General features: G+C 40.0%; 1 protein-coding gene across 1 annotated transcript in view; it reads right to left on the bottom strand.

Moving 5' to 3' along the window:
* dpyda.1 (dihydropyrimidine dehydrogenase a, tandem duplicate 1) overlaps nt 1-19020 on the bottom strand; it is a 150967-nt gene that overhangs the window by 99014 nt on the left and 32933 nt on the right. The window contains exons 4-8 of the mRNA XM_036585678.1: nt 11812-11899; nt 10204-10365; nt 2886-3082; nt 2198-2279; nt 327-414 (exon numbers count right to left, since the gene is read on the bottom strand). Coding sequence (XP_036441571.1) covers nt 327-414; nt 2198-2279; nt 2886-3082; nt 10204-10365; nt 11812-11899 — 617 coding nt within the window. The remainder of the gene's footprint in view (nt 1-326; nt 415-2197; nt 2280-2885; nt 3083-10203; nt 10366-11811; nt 11900-19020) is intronic.

Here is a 19020-nt window from a genome sequence, read left to right as displayed (position 1 = left end):
AGGCGTCCACCACTGAGAAGCAGTGGGCAGCCCCAGCGTGCGCTGTTAGGTTAGGCTGGTAGGACGCAGTGGCAGGTCGGGGAGGAAAATGAGAAGCGAATGGGGTTCCTGGCAGACCTGAGCGCTGAGGGGGAGCCATTGTGGAGCAAATCATCAGCAGCCATTATCGCAGGAATGGGCCGCCTGGCCTGCAAAACTACTTTCAGCGCTCTCACTTAGTCTGACTTGGTGGAAATGTGTGTGTATGTGCGTACATGTGTGTGTGCACATGTACTTGAACAGGCAGAAGCAGATGAGAAAGAGGTACAAAAATATGATAAACTGACCAATTCCAATGAAAATGGCTTTGTATCCCTCCTCTTTCAGTGACAGCAGGGTCATCCCATCTTGGCCCAGTCCTTTCTCACACACGATCTGATGGAGAAAAACAGTCAGGACACAAACAGACAGAGTGAGACAGCAGAGAAATAGGTAATATATAGGAGTGTAAATCTCTGACTTTACAAGAATTCAATTTGGTTATGACTCTTGAGGAAAAGGTTCAATTTAGAGATGCACCAAAATTTAAAAATAACTGCCAAAAATGGTACAATTTTGATTTTTGTCCAACAGAGACGGCAGCATTATGGAAATATCAGTGATATGAATAACGTTTGAAATCACTGTACTTTCTAAGTATTAAGAAAGGGTACAATGGCTCAAGAACTTCTCCCTTGCCATCTGTAGCCTCAGATTTTGAAATGAAAAATAACAGTGTCCAGGGGCAAAATATAACAAATAATAATGGAATTAATTGCCTTGCCATTTTCTGTTGTCATGGGCATTGGATTACATGACACTTACTGTAGCCTACAGACTGTATTCAGTTTATTAAATTTATTTTAAGTAAACTGTTTTTATTTGTTAGATTTCATTGGTTTTTGACCAAATGTGTCCTGAATTTCTGATTTGTCCAAAGATTTTCATTTCAGGGCATCACTAGATCTGTCTCAAATTTCACCACAATTAGATTCTATTATGATTCTTTAGGACACAATTTAATCCATTATGACATCTTAAATTTCACCATGATTCAGTTGTATTATGATTATTCAGCAAACCAGGAAATCTCAAATTCCTAACTCAACTAGATTTGATTATATTATTTTTGTGCAATTCAGAATTTTTAATAATATTATAGATATTTAATTATATTTTATAAAATGCACAAATGTGACTGAAGGAACTATTTACCCCATGGTGTAATACACACAACAAACACAATGCATAAGCTTTTTAGGGGAAATGTACAGCCCAAAATAGTCAAAGAATCTTGTACAGGCATACTGTACTATATTGAATACTATTATAACTGATTAAACAATTCTAACATTCCAAAATCACTGTAACTGAATTGCCACTATCAGATCGATGCATCACAATGCACTGATGAACATTTACACCCCTAATAATGAAGGTGCTAGGAATTTAATGGAGCACATACTGAAGTGTCTGGTTGCTGAAAGTGTCTCTTTTGTCTAGCTGCTCATAAACTAGACAAAACTAACAGGAGATGAGCGTGAAATGCAGAAGATCTGTTCCCTCTCTCCCTTTGCTTTTTACAGGGCCAGAAAAGATGTAAATGTGTTATCTGTCTGCCCCCCCAACCTGGTTCGCCACCCCTCGAGCAACTTTGAGAAAATGCGTTTCCTGTGCGAAAACGAATGCCGAGCAGGTGTGCAGGAGGAAGAGGACTATCGATTGCCCTTTCTCACCGCAGTGGCATTCAAGCAACAGACAGACAAGCGCCCACAGCCCAGACCAATGCACACTACCGCCTGCCTCCCTAATGCAGCTTTTAATTGTTCTTTATTAATGCGGCTGACATTTGGGCTGCTGATCCTCACTGAGACCTGTCACCTTCCGTAGCCTCTGATGTGGGCAGGAGAGAGAGGAGGAGAGGGAGGGAGGGAGGAAGGGAGAGGAGGAGAAAAAGAGAAGGAGAGATCAGAGAGGGAGAAGAGAGAGAAGGGGAGAATGAGAGAAAATTGAAAGAAAAAAGAAAGGGAGATAGAGAAAGAAGAGCAGGTTAGAGTGTGAGAGAGTGAGTATATGTGTGTATGAGAGGAAGAGACAGACATACAGTATGTGACCACGAGAGGGAGAGAGAAAGAGAGATAAGCAGAGTATGCGTGAGAGGTGAGGTGCTGCTCATTACCTTCACTCCCAGGTCTTTCATCAGGTCCAGCTCAAACTGCACCACCTCGTAGGGCAGGCGGAACTGAGGGATCTCAGAAGAGCTGGGGGAAAAAACAAGAACAAAAAATGAGAGAGGAAAGGGGGGAGAAAGAGGAAAAGAAAAAGCAAAAGGAAGGCTCCAGAGGAAGAGAAACGTTCATGGTAGAAAATGAAAAAACTGAGCGACAGACACAGGGAAAAAAGAGAGAGAGAAGGAGAGAGAGAGTGAGAGCACACGAAACAGAAATCCTCCTCCTCACACGGGACATTTTCCTCTGTTATTCCATTTGATGTGTGAGGGGGTTTGCTGCACTCAAACTTCAGCTCTTCATTGCCATTCCCAGCAGCTGCTGGACCTGCAGATCTGAGGTGGACACGCATAGGGCTCCCACCCTCAACAGCCATCGACTGGCCAGCTGAAGTCAGTCGGTGGTGGAAGAGCAGGTGGGGGTAATTGATAACCTCGTTCCATCTCGGCATTTGAGAGATGAATATTCCCAATTACAGAGACCATTCATTAATTATTCTGACCTTATGCAACGTTCTTCATATCGATCATGGCTAGTCTGATCAAAGAAGCACTTCAGTAACAGGATGTGAATGCAGAGTACAAAACACAGTTCAGAATTTTAACCAGAAAAGGGAAAGAAGTCGAGATCGGGGCCCACCTCAGTCCACCGACATACTTCTGCTTCTCGAAAATAGTGATGTTATCATAGCCGAGGCGGGCCAGGAAAGAGGCACAGCTGATGCTGGCAGGACCACAGCCAATCAGAGCTATCTTAGAATGGTAACTCTCGGGCATCTGCTCTGGAGGAGGGAGCTCAGGGTTCCTCACCTGAGGAATACCCATCCTACTGAACACCTGCAAAACAAACACAGAAAAAAGCTATGCTATGCTATGCGGTTGCTACAGTTTACATGCCATCTGCACATGTAATATTGTCAGGACTGCACTCCTTGCACAATTCATATCTTTTTATGCCTTACTATCTGTCTTATACTGTCATATTCTGTGTATTTTTATTGTATAATATTGTATTATTGTTGTGCCTTGAGGCAAGTTGCATACAGTACTGTGCACAAGTCAGAGACCACCCTTTCATTTATTCACTTTCCAGTCAAAACAGTTGTTAGATGACCAGTTATTCATTTTTCTGTAAGAAAAAAAGCAGGAAACATATATTTAACTCACATATACTTGATTTAATAAATTAATTTGTGTTTAATTTGTCCACTTTGTGCATCCTACTGCCGCTCTTCCATCATTCCAATCTTAGCATTCTTCCAACAAAAGTTGCCCCCAACCGTGTTACTGACATTACAGTCCCTTCAAAGACACACTAATATTCACACAAGAAACTACCCAAACACACTTTAGCTGTCCTACTAATTTCTTTCTCATGCATTAATAAGGAGTAGATTCTTCTGATGATATAGATATACACAAAAATCAACTTGCGTAAGGAAGAGGAAAGTCAAAGGAAAATAAGTGAGAAAAGAAGAGTTTCCAAATTTGGAATTATTAAAAAAAAATAATAACAACCTTGCAAGACGAGGTAGACTACCAAAACTGTCACCATCAGATAAACAGTATCATATTTGAGAGAGGAGAAAATAAGCTCCACTCTTTCGTCAGATCTGAAAAAATCCACAGGTGTTTCTGTCCATCCTGTTTCTGTCCATCTTTCCTCTATGGGATATGAAATGGTGTGTAGCTGTCAAGACGTTGTTATTAAGAAAAAGAAATAGATGAAAGAAGCAAAAAAAAATGCTTTTTTTTTAAAAAACTGAAAGTAAGACAAGTGGTCACATTAAATACTGAAAATTTTGATACTTTTTTCTTATATTATTTATGTATTATAAGTATTTATTAACAATATATTTGATTAGATTTTTTGTTAAGGCATCTGTGTATTTTTCAGTTAAATATATGTCTTTTTTATTGATTGATTTTTTTATTGATGCTGAAAAATTTCAGTGATTTGTTAGAGGGCTCATTTGCATATTGCAGCTTTCTGAGCTATCAGTACAACAATACTGTCAATAATACAATATCACAATACAGATTAAATAAGACATATTGTGCAGCCACAGCACAAAGACACAAAGTTAAGGTAATTAACTTTTTCTTGACTATTATCCTTTTTGTAACTTTACTACTATTACATGATATATAACAATGACTCTACATTTCTACTTGAAAATTTATGCATGGAAACATGAACTGGAGTCATGAATGATTCAGGCATTACGGGAAACAACAGAGAAATCAGTATTCGCCTGCGACTGGTGATTTGGCTCCAAAAGAAAACTACTTAGAGTCAGCATGATATTCATACATTTCACTCTGCTGCTGTCTTGGGCTATGAGCAGAAAACAGCAAAAACATAACAGGCAAAATTCGTTTATTCCATGAGTAACCATATGAAGACATCAAATGAAGATAGCTGGGGAGATACATAAAGAATAAGGCAAGTTATCCAAACAGGCCTTAATGAGAAGCCTGTAGCGCTATATCCATTAACAGTCGTAAAATGAGAAGACTAGCGCTTTGTCTTCTTAATAAGATTATCAAGATCCATACATAGAGGGTTGCATTGTTAATACAATATTATGCCTGAGCAGGCAACATTATAGGTGATATTAATTTAGTTATTCATGAATCTCATGAACTGTGAAGCCCAAATTGCTGCATGACAATGCATTTCTAATAATCCCTGAGAGGGGTTTAGAGGCCCTTCCTATTATTGCTGCTGCTATGAAACAAACAATGCATCAATTCAAAACACAATCTCAGTTTTCTAATTCTCCTCATCGTCTAATTGAAACAATGGACTGCAAACTGCACCTGACAAGCCGTGTGGAATAGGCCGAGGGGCTCCGTGTGCATCTGCTGCTGGGTAGCAATGACTTACTCAGCTCTACATACTTTTCTTTTAATATGCAGTCAAATATATTTGGGAAGAAAAACACACATGTTTTCATTTTCAGCTACAGTTTTCCCCTTACAGGCACAGTCAGTTGTTACTGTGGATTAGGGAGGTCTGGAGATCTACTCCCTTCCACTGTGTTCAGCTCCGAGCATGTTCACGTTACTGACCTCTTCGTTTAGGTTGATCAGTGGTACTAGATCAGGGCTGAATGTAAATGGAGTATATATATATATAAGAGCTTAGAGGCAAAAAATAGACTTTCACCAAAAAAGCTTAAAATTAAAATTTAATTTCATTACATTAAATGAAGATAAATAAATCAAAATAATACATAATTTTAACAGAACCATGAGTGAAAGGAACTCTCAGGTAAACTCTCAAATTGTCATATATTAATGTGTGTTATATATTAATAACCTTTCCACTAACTCACATTTTCATAAAAAGTCAAAAAGTTTGTGTCATTATATTTGTGCCCTCACTCAAGGAAGCCAATCTGATGTTAAAGAGCAGCGGGAAATTGTGTCAAGAGCCTTCCGCTGTACATTTTCTGAGTTTCTTTATAGCAGACTGACATCCATGCTGCCATGCACATGGCTCACCTTTCACAATGAGGGTGAGAGAGTAAGCAAGGATGCCTGGGAAAACGTTAATGCGCTTAGCCACCTCCAGACAGAAATTCTGTGTATCGCCCATAATTGAAACGAGGCACTGACTTTATCTGTGATTGCAGCCAGGCTACAGGAGCAGCAGCTGAATAGAGCTGGGCAGTGATAGCCCCTCTACCTGGGGTTATCTAATTATCGGCTCGATAACCAGGCTGACCTCTCACATTTAAGGAGAGAGGAGCTGCCACCTAGACAGAGATGTCTAATAAGTCACGGCACAGGTGGGTGGCAGAAGAGAGTGGCCGCTTTTGTAATTGCGCCTTTTATTCTCTACAAAGTAATGAAACTGTACATGCCACAGCCCTTCTTTTTTTAGGTGTAGTGTGAAGATACATAGCAGGGGCTAGATCTAGCCACCGCCTCTCATCGCAGGTACCAGTTTTTATGTAGCAAAGAAACTTCATATATACCAGGGGTGCCCAAGTTTGGTCATTTGGTCTCCTTTGGTACTTTGGTCCACTAATCTAACACACTTGAGCCAATTAATAAAGGTTTTCAAAAGTAACAGAATATTAGATGGCATATTTTATATTTTGGTATATCAGATTAAGCACATTTTAATGGATATGGTATCAACTATTTTAAGCCTGATCCGGTTCTGATCCTTTGTTTCTTGTTTTACTCATGGTGCTGTTGTAGAGGTGAGTAAACAAACATTATCCACAACCTGAAAAAGTGAGGCATGTATTCAATAGTTGGTTATTGAAATGTCTGCAGTGTGGAACTATTTTGCAATTGAATATTAAGTTAATATCTGCAGCACTAATGTTTCCACTAGTTTGTGCTAGTCATGTTTCCTGGCAACCACTTAAAAATGGGCATTGAAACTGGTTGTGCCAAGCTGCTTCTTAGTGTCTCTGCTTACATCATTCATAACAGTGTATTCGCAATGTATACAATGGCTATTTCACAAAAACAGTCAACATAATACAAAGGACAGAAGCAAGAACTTGGGTTAAACATTATGGGGGTGAAAAAAAAAAAGAATTATGAATTTACATCCTAATCTGATGACAGATGTTTAATTTGGGAGAAGGACATTAAAGTAAGAGCAGGAATCATGGTTAAATATATGCAAATTATTAACATTATAAATTTTGTTTTTGTTATCTTTTGTGACAAAGTAGATAATGTGATCACTTTGCACTGCTATTGTCTCATAATAGTATGAATCCAGGAAAATGGAATTTGATCTGCTCATAATATTAATAGATAATATTCTTATTATGTGGAGATATTTTTAATGTAAAACAGTACCTCTTGATATTAGGTCAAAGATTTCACACACAGCAAACACAGAGCAGCAGAGCAGTAGAGCCTCCTAGTGCTGCGGTATTTACAGAATACACGAGGAGCCAATTTTTTCCACAAGCCGTGCAGAAAAAAAAAAACAGTCAAATAAGCCATAAAGAATTTTTAAAGAATAAAAAAATGAAACTGAAAATTGAACAAAACTTTTAAAAATGCTAATTCTTTCATCCAGGGCTGTAATCAAAAGAAATACTACTTAAACAGTCTGTGCTGTAAACAGATTTTCAGACTGGTCCACTATACTCTGCGACTGTGTAATTTATATAAGTTTCAAACTATTTGCCAAGAAAAACGCAAATCTGGCAACTCCATGTGATGAGAAAAAAAATTTCCGCACATGCGGAAAGCAGTGTTTTTGGCTGCCATAGTGACCCTGCAGTTTTAAATTCCTACTGTTAAATGAAGTTTCACTATAGCAGCTGTTTCCAGAATGTTCTATTCAGGTTCACTATTGCGGTCTTTCTCAAGTTTTGCACTACGACTGGAAGGGCACTGCCCCCCTTTTTTAGTTTTGCGGGGGTCAAACGACTCAATGCCCGCCCATAGTTGGCACCTACAAACATAAGTACAGGTGTTTGGCACCCCTGATTGACACTGTATTTAATCTTGTTACAACATTCTATTAGTAGGTAACATTTGTTTCTCAAAGTTCAGTCATAGCAACGCAATTAACCTTCACACATAATATTCTTTATTTAATTATTCATTTAGGTTTTAAAATTTTACCCAATTTAGTCATATTTAGTTCTATCTGCTATCCATCACATTATGCTACCAGGCTGGGAGAGTGAAAGCTAGTATGTGTTACTTCCAAGATATGTTAAGTGTCAACTGAGCTTTTTTAACTGCTAAAGCAACATTATTGGACGGTTCAACATGCTTGAAGGAGAACGCTAACTGCCATTTCTGACAGCTAACAGACACCCTGTTTGGCTAACATCATGCTGAGTGATGGTGGGAGAGGGAGGCCATCCTACCCTCCCAAAGACAGCCAGGGCAATTACATTCTCTTGTACTCCCAACATCACTGGGGATGGAACTTGCGATTTTTTTCTTCTTTTAAGGATTCTTCAATTTTATATTATATTGGTATAACATTTAAATTTAAAACAAAACAAAACAAATCAAAGGTGGTCCAGGTGACATCTGACTGATATCCAAACCGTTTAATTAGGTATCTGTGCTGATACCAATCCAGTGTATCAAATCGTTGTATCAGTAGTTCATATAAAAACCTGACAAAACTGCAAACAAATGGTTTAGAGACATAACTCTTTGTTCTATGCTAAGACTCTACAGAAAGAGAATTTAGCCTGTCATGTTCTTTTACTGCATTTGCAATACAGAATCTGGCAGCAACACTTGCTCTTATACATTCAGTACAAACAGTGGTACTTTAAAAGACTGCCTTGCATGGCTGCATTACCTAATGTGTTTGAATTCCCTGCTTTTGTGGCCGCTTAACTGTTTCCTTGAACTCTGGTTCACTTGTCCGAATGGGGAATGAGGCTAACGCACTCCTACTGAGTGCAGTTACACAACATAGTCATAAAGAAAGTGTAGAAGAACAGAATAAATAAGGTATAGAAACCTTAGAACTTAAAAAGTTGCAAAAGTCTCCAACAAGCAGGCTAATTCACCCTAGATTTGATATTGTAATGTTACACAATCATGTTAATCATCATTCAGTCCATTTCAAAACTACTGTATCCAAGTCATCATAGGATATTGTCTGTCTCTTGAAAAATGACCAGTGGTATCATTGCAGTCTTTTCAGTGTGCTACTCCACTTCATGCTATAGAGAATAGAGCCTTCGTTAGGAGCAGGAAAAGCATCCTTAGCAGCAACCCCACAGGGCCATGGGTCAAAGACAGCAATTCAGGCCCACACACTATCTCTGACATTTTCATTTAATTAGCAGTTACCATGGAACTAAATAAAGCTTGCTATGAAAATGACGAGAAGAGATACTCTGATTATCTCAGAGCTGCACCATGGACTAAGACACTTGTATTCCAATCATTATTCCACGGGAGAAAACAAGGCGCCAGATGATCAAACAAGTTCTACATATAGCGGTTCAAAAAAGCCAAAGCTTTACATAAAAAGCTGCCATCGGCGATAACAGTCATGCCACGTGAGGAACATCCAGAGGTGCTGAAAAAATCTCTGTGGAAATCTATTAACTGCAAACCGAAACATCTCAGCTGAGCCGCTTTAAAGCAAAGCCAACCCCCCCCCCCACGCCCCCACTGCCGCCATCCTCTTTTTTAGTCCTTCCTTCTGAACATGAAATGAAGATCATCTGACATTACATTCTCTGTTTTAGACATGAAAGATAGCCCTGCTTGCTTTAGCTTCTTAAACCCTGCAATTTAACAAAGTAATCTGTGTTGACTTTGACGTGTGGCGCGAGTCGAGCCGCTTTCCTCAGGCCCTCGTTTCAGCCGGGATTCTAATGGGGAATCCGTCGTTTATCGTGGAAGAAGGGCTCGGCTGCTGGGATAAGGCAGAGAGAGAATTACGACTGTTATGGCAGAGGATGACAGACGCCATGCACCCGAGCCTCTACTGCAGCCATAACAAAGGGCTGAGAGGCCCCATTAATAAAGCACTGGGTAGAACATGCTGTCTTTCCATCATGGCTTATGTGAGCTAAACGGAGAAAGGGAGAAATTACTGCTCTACCACTGAGCTAGTGAAGGGGTCGGCCGTAAAAGCACACGCTGTGCTTTTACAGGAACTCCACTGCTAAAAGCACAAAAGCAGAAGTACGGCATCTGCACACTTTGAAGAAATGTTCGCGCTCACTCGTGTTCAGGGGTACTAACCTTAAGGTACTCAGAAACATTGTTTTTTTTATGTCCATTTACCTAGTAAACAGAGCTAATTCTGACCTCTAACATGGATAGCTCCAGAGAGACTGAGAATGAAAATGAACTGTGCAAATTCATCAATGTCTTATGAAAGAGCGCCTGATATGAGATGCACAACGAATAAAAGCATAAACAGAAACTTGCTTTTGTTAGTCAAGCGCTTTGTTGTTCACAACTTTTCAGACAGGACGTACCTCAGTGGCGAACTGCTGCAGCCCCCCGATGTTGATGGGTCCTTCCTCAGAGGCAAAGAGGTTACAGCCGCCCACACAAAGATCCGAGGTGGGACACACCATCCCACACGTCAGACCCAGCGGATTGTCTGACAGGATCGCCCTTGCCGCCCCATAGTAGTTCTACAAAAGAACAAAATAACACTTAGACAGAACAAACACACATAAAAGGGCTTGTGAGAAAGTTACCAATGCAAACTAAGGCCTGAAATCACTGATAATGTTACATCATTTCATACATAAATACATTTCTTCTGCCTTTTGCTAAAAGGGTGAGGGTGAGAAACAGCAGCGACAGACAACGAATGCGTTCAATGACCGTCAAACTTGCATGAATAGAATGGAGCAAAAGCACTGTTCCCCAGACAGCCTTGATTCAAAACTAAAGAGAACTAAATCTCTAAATTCACAATATGCACTGAATGACAACAGCCTTGATTGTACAGCAGTGCAGCAGAGGGAAGGTAAGTTCCAGGCAGCACTTAGTAAGACCATTTTGGAAGGACCCTTTCATGTTGATTATATAAGTTGGTCTTCAGCTTCAATGCCTGACTGATAGCTAAATGAGCAGTGCGAAGCCAATGGGAGATCTGGAACATTGCAGCTTTTGAAAAGCCATGCGGATCAAGCACTCCTTCAAAAGTTAAGTAAGCGTGTGCAAAAGACAAACCTTTCTATTCAAAGCATTTGCAGCATCTCCGGGGAAAAATGTTTTCTAAAACACGTAGATTCCTGATGAATGCAGGGCTGCCACATTCTGCAAATTTCCTGAATGTCAAATTTCCCTCTTTGCCATAATAGCAATGTTTGTCATTTCAATAAAACGTCCAGCAAAAGGAAAGCGAGAGTCAATGACATGAAATCAAGGTTAGCTGAAGCAATAAAACCAAGTATTTTTCATCAATTTTCATTCTTTTTAAAATACTCAAATGCATGATATTAAAAAATGAAACAGGAATTCATGTTATTCAGCATCGTAACAATATCAAAAAATCAAAAGAAACATTTTTATTAATACCTGCATCCTAAAGATCTGTTGTAATCTTTCACATCATTTATTAATGAAGTTTTAGTAAATACTTCAGCGTAGTATGCATCACAAAAATTACAATAATAGACTCCTAAAAGTATGGTTCTTTAAGGGTTCCTTAGTAAAGGCAATGGTTCTATTTAGAACTATGATCATTTCATGCTTAAATGGCTCTCTACATGTTGAAATGGTCCTTTAGATTGACATAGAATGTGTTATATATGGTTCTATACAGAATTTCAAAACAATAGAAGAACCCAATCAGCAATTACTGTTTATTGGCTGAATTTAACATACTGGAAAAAAATAAAACATATAATTTTAAACTTGGCTAAAAACATGGACCTGAGCACAACATCTGTGGAAACAAATGCCATATTTAAGCATGTTCCTCATAGAGGTTGTTAACTTACTTTCACTTAGAAAATCAAAAGAACATGTAATTTGACCAAAAGTGTATGTCAAAGCCACTTTTAATGGAATCCACTTAATGTTCTGACACTTGAATGGCAGGAAATCAGATGCAAAATGCACATTACCTTGTTAGCAATGCTGGTGATGAAGGCCTTTATGTCAAGGTTGGTGGGACAGCTCTTCTGACAAGGTGCATCAGCACACTTTAGACATCTGTCAGCAAACAAAGAAAACATGCTATGGTTATTTTGTGTGCTGTACATTAGAATAGCACCATTTAGTGTGAAATCCTGGCTTACTGAGAGGATGGAGAGTGTGCTAGGTGACAACCACGAGGAGAGACGAGCATGTCTGTGCCACTTAATATTTTGACTTGCCCTTTGCATTAATATGAGGCCACATTACTTGTAAAGAAGAAAACCAACCTGACAAGCTGAACGTCCAGCTCCATCTCCTGGGGAATCATCCTATAGTGAATACACTGCAGCTCAAAGTCGCCATATTGGTGACAATGACAAACTAGTTTTGAATGATAAATAGGATAATTTAGAAGGGGATAATTAAATATTCATGCCCAATCAGAATGGATGTTTTGCCTGTGGTCGTGAGCATGTGTGACAGGAGGGGTGCGGCAAGGAGGGCCCCTGCTCCTGCTGTTGGCACACACTCATTAGTTTACACGTTAAAAACACACACACAGCTGTTTGAAACCCAGCACACTAATGATTTCAGATGATGTGGCACTGATTTGGAACAGTGCTTTCTCCTTTAGGGTGAGCAAGGAGGAAGGAGGGAGAGGGAGAGGGAGGGAGAGAGAGAGAGAGAGAGAGAGAGAGAGAGGGAGAAAGACAAAGAGAGAAGACAGGAAAGTGAGAGAGGGAGAGAATAAGTGGGGGAAAGGAACAGACAGAGAAAAGAGAGAGGAAGACATCACAGCAAAAAAAGGACTTGAAAACAGATAGTAGACCAAAAGAGAGAGAGAGAGAGAGATGAGAAATGCACACGTAAAGAAAGAGGAGGAGCAAGACTTATGCCCGCACCTTGTGCTCCCACCAGCATCCTCAGAGACACCCCCCGACACACACTCACAAACACACATCCCTGTGGAGCAACACAAAGCCACACACACTCCAGCTGGACGCCTATAATAATCCCATCTCACGATGCTGCGAGCCCAGTACAGACTAAAGTGCACAAGGCCGCCATTAATACCACTTATCACAGTGACAGCGGGGTAATTACCACAGTGCTGCGGCCAGGTAGAGCGGACTGGAGACAGGAGCCGGCGCATGGGACCACGCCGCAGCACCGCTATGTTTTATTAAACCTGGGTGGTTGATCATCAAGTGACATTAGTGTTGACCCATTTTCCTTATTTGACAATAAATTATCCTTGGCCCCTGGCATAATGGATATTGAAGCAGCGTTTGCCCGGGAGAAAGCCGGGGCTAGATGGAGGAGCTCACGCTGCTAAAGTAAGAGCAGATCTCAGAGGATGCTGGCCAGCATCAGCCCTCTTATCTCCTCTGGCATGATTAATACTGAGGGTACACAGTGAGCAGCTTCAGGAAGACATAGAGCCAGAGCCACATAAATATTTCTCTCTCTCTCCCCCTCATAAAAAAATATAATGTACTCTTGCCAACATTCAGTTATAAAACCCGCCTCTTGTCCAACAAATGCATTATTCAAAATTCACTGGAACTGGACTACTGCACTATATTGCGCACTATACTGATGACCTTAAAAAATGAAATTTTTGTACAGTTTAGACATACAGCCTACAAAGCAGCCATTCCCAGGCAGGTCACAGTGTACAAAAACATTCATAAAGATGAGATCTCGGAGATCGAAATGAAAATCTGTGCGGGGGCACCTTCAGTTGATTCGGGGGCTTTTTGTCTCTCCTTTCAGAAAAAAGAAAAAGAGAAAAAAAAGAAAAAAAAAGCTAGCTTGGGGAAAAAAAGAAGAGTCAAAGTAAAATAACCTATTCCCTCCACTGTCACACCCAGCTCTGCACAATGGCCATGGACAAGAATCCCATTGGCTCTCTTTTTTCTTCTCTCAAGGTAACATTAAAGACACTGGCTACATACACATTTTGGGCCCTCATCTATCTCCTGTGGCCAGCAGCCCAAGTGCTTAGCAAATGTCAACAGAAAATAATGCACACACAAAAGCAATCTTATTTGTTCAAGAATTGCTCTAGGTCACAGCAATTCAAGCGGGCATGGCGAGCCGCGCTCCAAAAAAGAGTGGCTCACCGCGGAGTGCATTAGGTAGAGCACCACCGCTATGCGCTCTATAATGCAATCAAATCACTGACTGTACACATGCTTTTTCAAGGAGCCCAAATAATCATGCAATAAGCATTGCCGAAATTGAAGGAGCTGTTGATTAGCAGACCACTGCAAGCTGATTTTTCCCTTTCCTTTCTTTCCCTCTCTCTTCCACTCTTCTCATCTTTTGCTTGACTAATAATCAAAGGCTCTGAATGCTTTGTGTGATGAGTGTATTCCACGGCATTACGGGCCCCCGGTATTCACAGGTAGCTAATCTTGTTATTCATTGTTTCTATTATTACTAAGTCAAACGAGCTTGCGATAGAAAGTGGAATTCAATTCAATAAAAATCCAGGCTAAGAGATACAATTTTAATGATTGCTTACCTTTATGAATTAGTTGTCTCCACAAATAGTCAGAACTATTTCATCTCCTTTTGAGAAACTAATAATTTTATTCATATTCTTTGGGAAATGGGATCACCTTTTAGTCAAGAGAGTTTTGAAGAGTCTGTCAGAGAATGGGGGAAAAAATTAGTCCTAACAGCAAAACCCCTCATTCACAGACGCAGTCACAAACCCAGTGTCTAATAATGCTGCCAGGGATGAAATAAAATAGCACTTCTGCCCCTGCAGTGGAGCCCTGGAGAATATGCAGTTGAAGTGCAGTGAAACCCTGAAGAACAACAGCTGGACTGCAGTAAAACCCTGGGGAACATGCAGCTAAGTTACAGTAAAACCCTGGATAACATGCAGCTGAATTGCAGTGAAACCCTGGAGAACATGTAGTTGAATAACAGTAAAACCTGTCACACACAGTTGAATGCAGTTAAATTGCAGTAAAACCATGGAGAACATGCATTGAAATCTTAGTGATAATGACAAAATGCTGAGCTGAAATTAATAACATACTAAGGGAGGCTAATTTGGCAAAAAAAAATTTGCAATATTTGAAGACTTTTTCACAATCCATGTATCACAATATTTTTTCTGAAATTTTAACACATTGGAATACACAATATTCTTTGGTCTAGTCATCATGAACTCCCATAATGTAAAGGACAACAGGCAAAAAAAAAATGTCAAAAAAAATGACAAAAATGCAGATATGAGGTTTTCTACTGACAAGAGCGATATGCTATATGTTATTTGCAAGATAAATTACTTTTATTACTTTTAAATTACTTTTGTTGTTGTGAGCATAACTGTGGTTCATGCGAGATTATAGTGCAGATACATATATATTTTAAGTATAAATATTTTGAATGACAACTTTTTTTTTGTACTATTTTGTCAGAAGAAATGGAAACATACAAGCTTGAACAGAACAAAAAGTCATGCTTTCCAAATCTATATCATATCAAATTCTGCTTCATCACTATGTCAATTTAGGTAATTCATTAGGTAAATCATTATGTCTATTTAGGCAATTTTTAGGTAATAAGCTAATAAGACAACCCAAAGGCATATGTCTTTCATTTATCTATAGTCCTGTGCAAATGTTTTAGGCACCCAAGCACTCTTTAAAACCATTTATATGTGTGTTTATGTTTGTAAAACCATATGACATTAGAATAAATACAAATAAACCCAAATTAAGTAAAAACTAATAAGAATTGAGGTAATTAAGGTAATTGAGTAATTCAGATCTTGTGAGCTAGTTATGAGTACAAAGGTTTGGTTCTTCACTTCTTCTCTTTACCCCCAAACACTACATAGTTTTGGTCACAAACTCAATTTTTCCTTAATGAAGGATTAATTCACTTAAACCATGTGCTGGACGATCAAAGCTAAAACTGGGCTTCCTTAAGAAGGGCTTTCGATATGGTTAAACAAGCACATTGGCATATATAAAATTATTATTTATTATATAAAACGTTTCAAATATTAGTGATTTTGTAAGGAAGAAACACTTGCAGCCCAGATAGATAACTTTTAAATAAAATTTCCTCAGGTACCTTAAAGTTTTGCACCGTCTTAAAAACAGTAACATATTTTTCTCATCTCATCATTCATTCCCTTGTTTTATTTGTTTCTAAGTTCTTACATTTTGACAAAGCATGATATACACTTATGTATGTCTGTTATGTAATATATATGTATAAGTACATGTATAACAAGAACTTTAAGCCTAATTCTAAGCTTTAACCTCAGTAACCAATAAGAAATAGGTTTTTTAAAAACGAAACAATGAAACAAAGTCGGAACCACTTTTTTTGGTTGCTACCAGTTTGGTCCCAACCATCCTGTTTTTCTGCTTTTCCTACAGAGGCAGGACATATCTGTCCAGAAACTGTATGAAAACAAACACATAAACACTCACACACGGGCGTGGAGCTGAGTGGCGGCAGTGCTGCTGGGAGCCGCAGCTGTGGGCACATGTGTAATGATGTGAGTGGGGCTCGGGGGGAGGCAGGCGGAGACGGAGGCAGGCGAGGTGAGATTACAGCGTGCTCTCGGGGTTAGCACAGCACCCGTCACAGCTGTCAAAGCCACACTGACCCCCACTGCCCACCAGCACAGGGGAGAGCCAACAGCTGCACACGCTGCTGACTATCTGCCACACACCACACAGAAAGAAAGGGGGAGGGAGGGGGGAGATTTGGGCAGGCTGAGTACACGAACAGGTCTAAGTATGTGTTCATGCATGTGCAAACGTACTTCCATGCAAACAATGAACATGCTTACGATTGTTATTGCACACATTATCTGTAGCACCAATAATCCAAACATTCTAGCAGATTGTAGCACAAATATCACTGCTCATTAAAGTAGAAAGCTGCACAGAAAAATGCATATAGGTTCTGCAGGATGAAGATCTTGATAGCACCTTCTGTTCCATGAACCGGGTCTCTCACCAAAACTGAAAAGTTAAATGAAATCAAATACCCGCTGCCATGGTAACACGTGGAGCAGGTTTTGGGATCTGTCAGACTCGACAGGTGAGGTTAAAAGAACATGCCCACCACACAGGTTCACCTGTCATCTTAATTGCTTCAACAGTCATGCTTTTAACCAATTAAAGTCAATTCTGAAGAGCTCCCGCACCACAGAGGGAAAACGTGCTTTTGTTTCCAGAGCTCCTCGGAATGCCAAAGAGTTTGAATTTATAAATACATCAAACTTGCTGAGCTTATGCCAATCAGTGTTTACATGTTTCACACACAAAAAATTAATCACTCTGTTAAAATCCATTTAAATCCACATAACTTCTAACAAATAAGTCACAGATCTCAAAAGCAGTGATTAAACAACTGAAACAGAGGCAGCGTTTTATTTTTTTAGTTTTATTACAAAACACAAAGGCAGCATTTTTTATTACATATTTTTTTAAAACAAAGCCTTTTTTTTGCTGTGAGCTCAGAAGTCTCTATCTTTAGCGCTGTTGTTAATTACGCATCGAATGGGCGATGTGCTGCTTTCGTGTGACCAGTGAGCAGACGGTGGCAGTGTCCTGTGCAGTAATTGTAATCATGTCTTAACTGCAGAGGACAGCAGAGAGCAGCATGTGAGCTCACAGGCCTCATCAGGAGTAATCCCATGCAATCCGGCTATTAGCGCTGCTTCCCTAACCTGGGATCAGCACTGGCTCTGAGCTAATGAGCAGAGGCAAACACCAGGACGACCGCCACGACCTGACCACAGAGCAGCCAAAGCCAAGGGCCGGAACACACTCAGCCACCCAGTGCGCCAGACCACAGCCACATTACACACACCAGACTTACTCATCTGATTATAATATTAATTGTTATATACTGAGCAATTATATGAATAAGAGCAATCAGAAGCTGCCTTATTATGCCAGAGCTCAATTATTATAAACTATGAATAAGCTATGAGCTCAAAAATCTGAAAAGTGGCCAGTTGAGAATACCCACCCCACCTCCCCCCCGCAACACCACCCCTCAATCATTCAAATAGGTGCCCACACTATAATACTATAGGAATATGCAATCTAATTCAAAGAGGCCATTTCCAGCTGAAAATGGCATTGAACATGATAATGCTTATGACTATACTATTGGAAAGGCATTTCAAATACCAAACTACCTCCTGAGGGTAGAATCATGAACAGAAATGCAGAAGAAAAGGCAACAACAATAAATAATAGCAATCTATGGGCCTCTGGAATGAATAAAAACACATATATCTAATAAGTTTATTTCATTATAAGTTATATGAAAAGAGAATGAAAAACTGAAAAGGAGCTATTTGGCATTTTGAAAGCAAGGTTTCAGCCTTGATTTTCATGTTGGGGGGAGGGAATAAATAAATAACAGTGATCTCCAACAATGGTGCATTGACAAAGGTCAGCCAAAGTGCTCCCAAGGTCCCGGCTTTTTGAAATCCAATTGAAATTCATATATCTATTGAATGTGGTGCGGGGAGGCTTTAAGGGCAGTGTTTTCCCCTGGCGAGTTCATTGCTCACTGTGGAGCAGCACCGGGGTTAACGACGGCGGCCGCGCAGCCCACTGTACAATCAGAGCAAATCAAAGTGCAGACAGATGACTGCCACTACACACACGTGTGAGTCATAAGCTTTCATTTAGGGAGCGGGTTGCCATCCTTCAGCAGAGAGACAGAGCAACTGCAGCCCCTTCAATGATCAGAGAGAGAGGGAGAGAGAGAGAGAGAGAGACAGAGAGAGAGAGAGAGAGAGAGAGCGAGAAAGAGACAGAGAATATGCAGCAGTGCAGGGCCAGAGGCACAGGGGCATAGTGTGGAATTCATTAGCCACTGTAGCTAAGAGGACAAGATACCGCTGGTGACCTCTTTGACCTTAGAGGCCCTAGTTTGACAGAGTGAAGCTTCTGGCTACCGCATAAATCCTGAAACATTTCACATTAGATCCATTACCAGTGACTGACAGACTAGCCATTGCACTCATGGACTTTTATGTGATATAGTAACCAGAGCAGTGAGAGGCATTAACATCTAAGTGGCTAAACAGTGGACTATAAGAGCCCACTGTAGTGTGGCAGGGACACTTCTGCTCAGAGTTAAACTAAATTTCATAATTTCAGAATGTGGTCATGGACTGACCCTGAATT

The sequence above is a fragment of the Colossoma macropomum genome, unplaced genomic scaffold (genome assembly GCF_904425465.1).
Source record: "Colossoma macropomum unplaced genomic scaffold, Colossoma_macropomum, whole genome shotgun sequence".
NCBI classification, from domain to species: Eukaryota; Metazoa; Chordata; class Actinopteri; order Characiformes; family Serrasalmidae; genus Colossoma; species Colossoma macropomum.
Note: the sequence above shows the minus strand (reverse complement) of the source record. Positions and strands in the feature narration are given on the sequence as shown.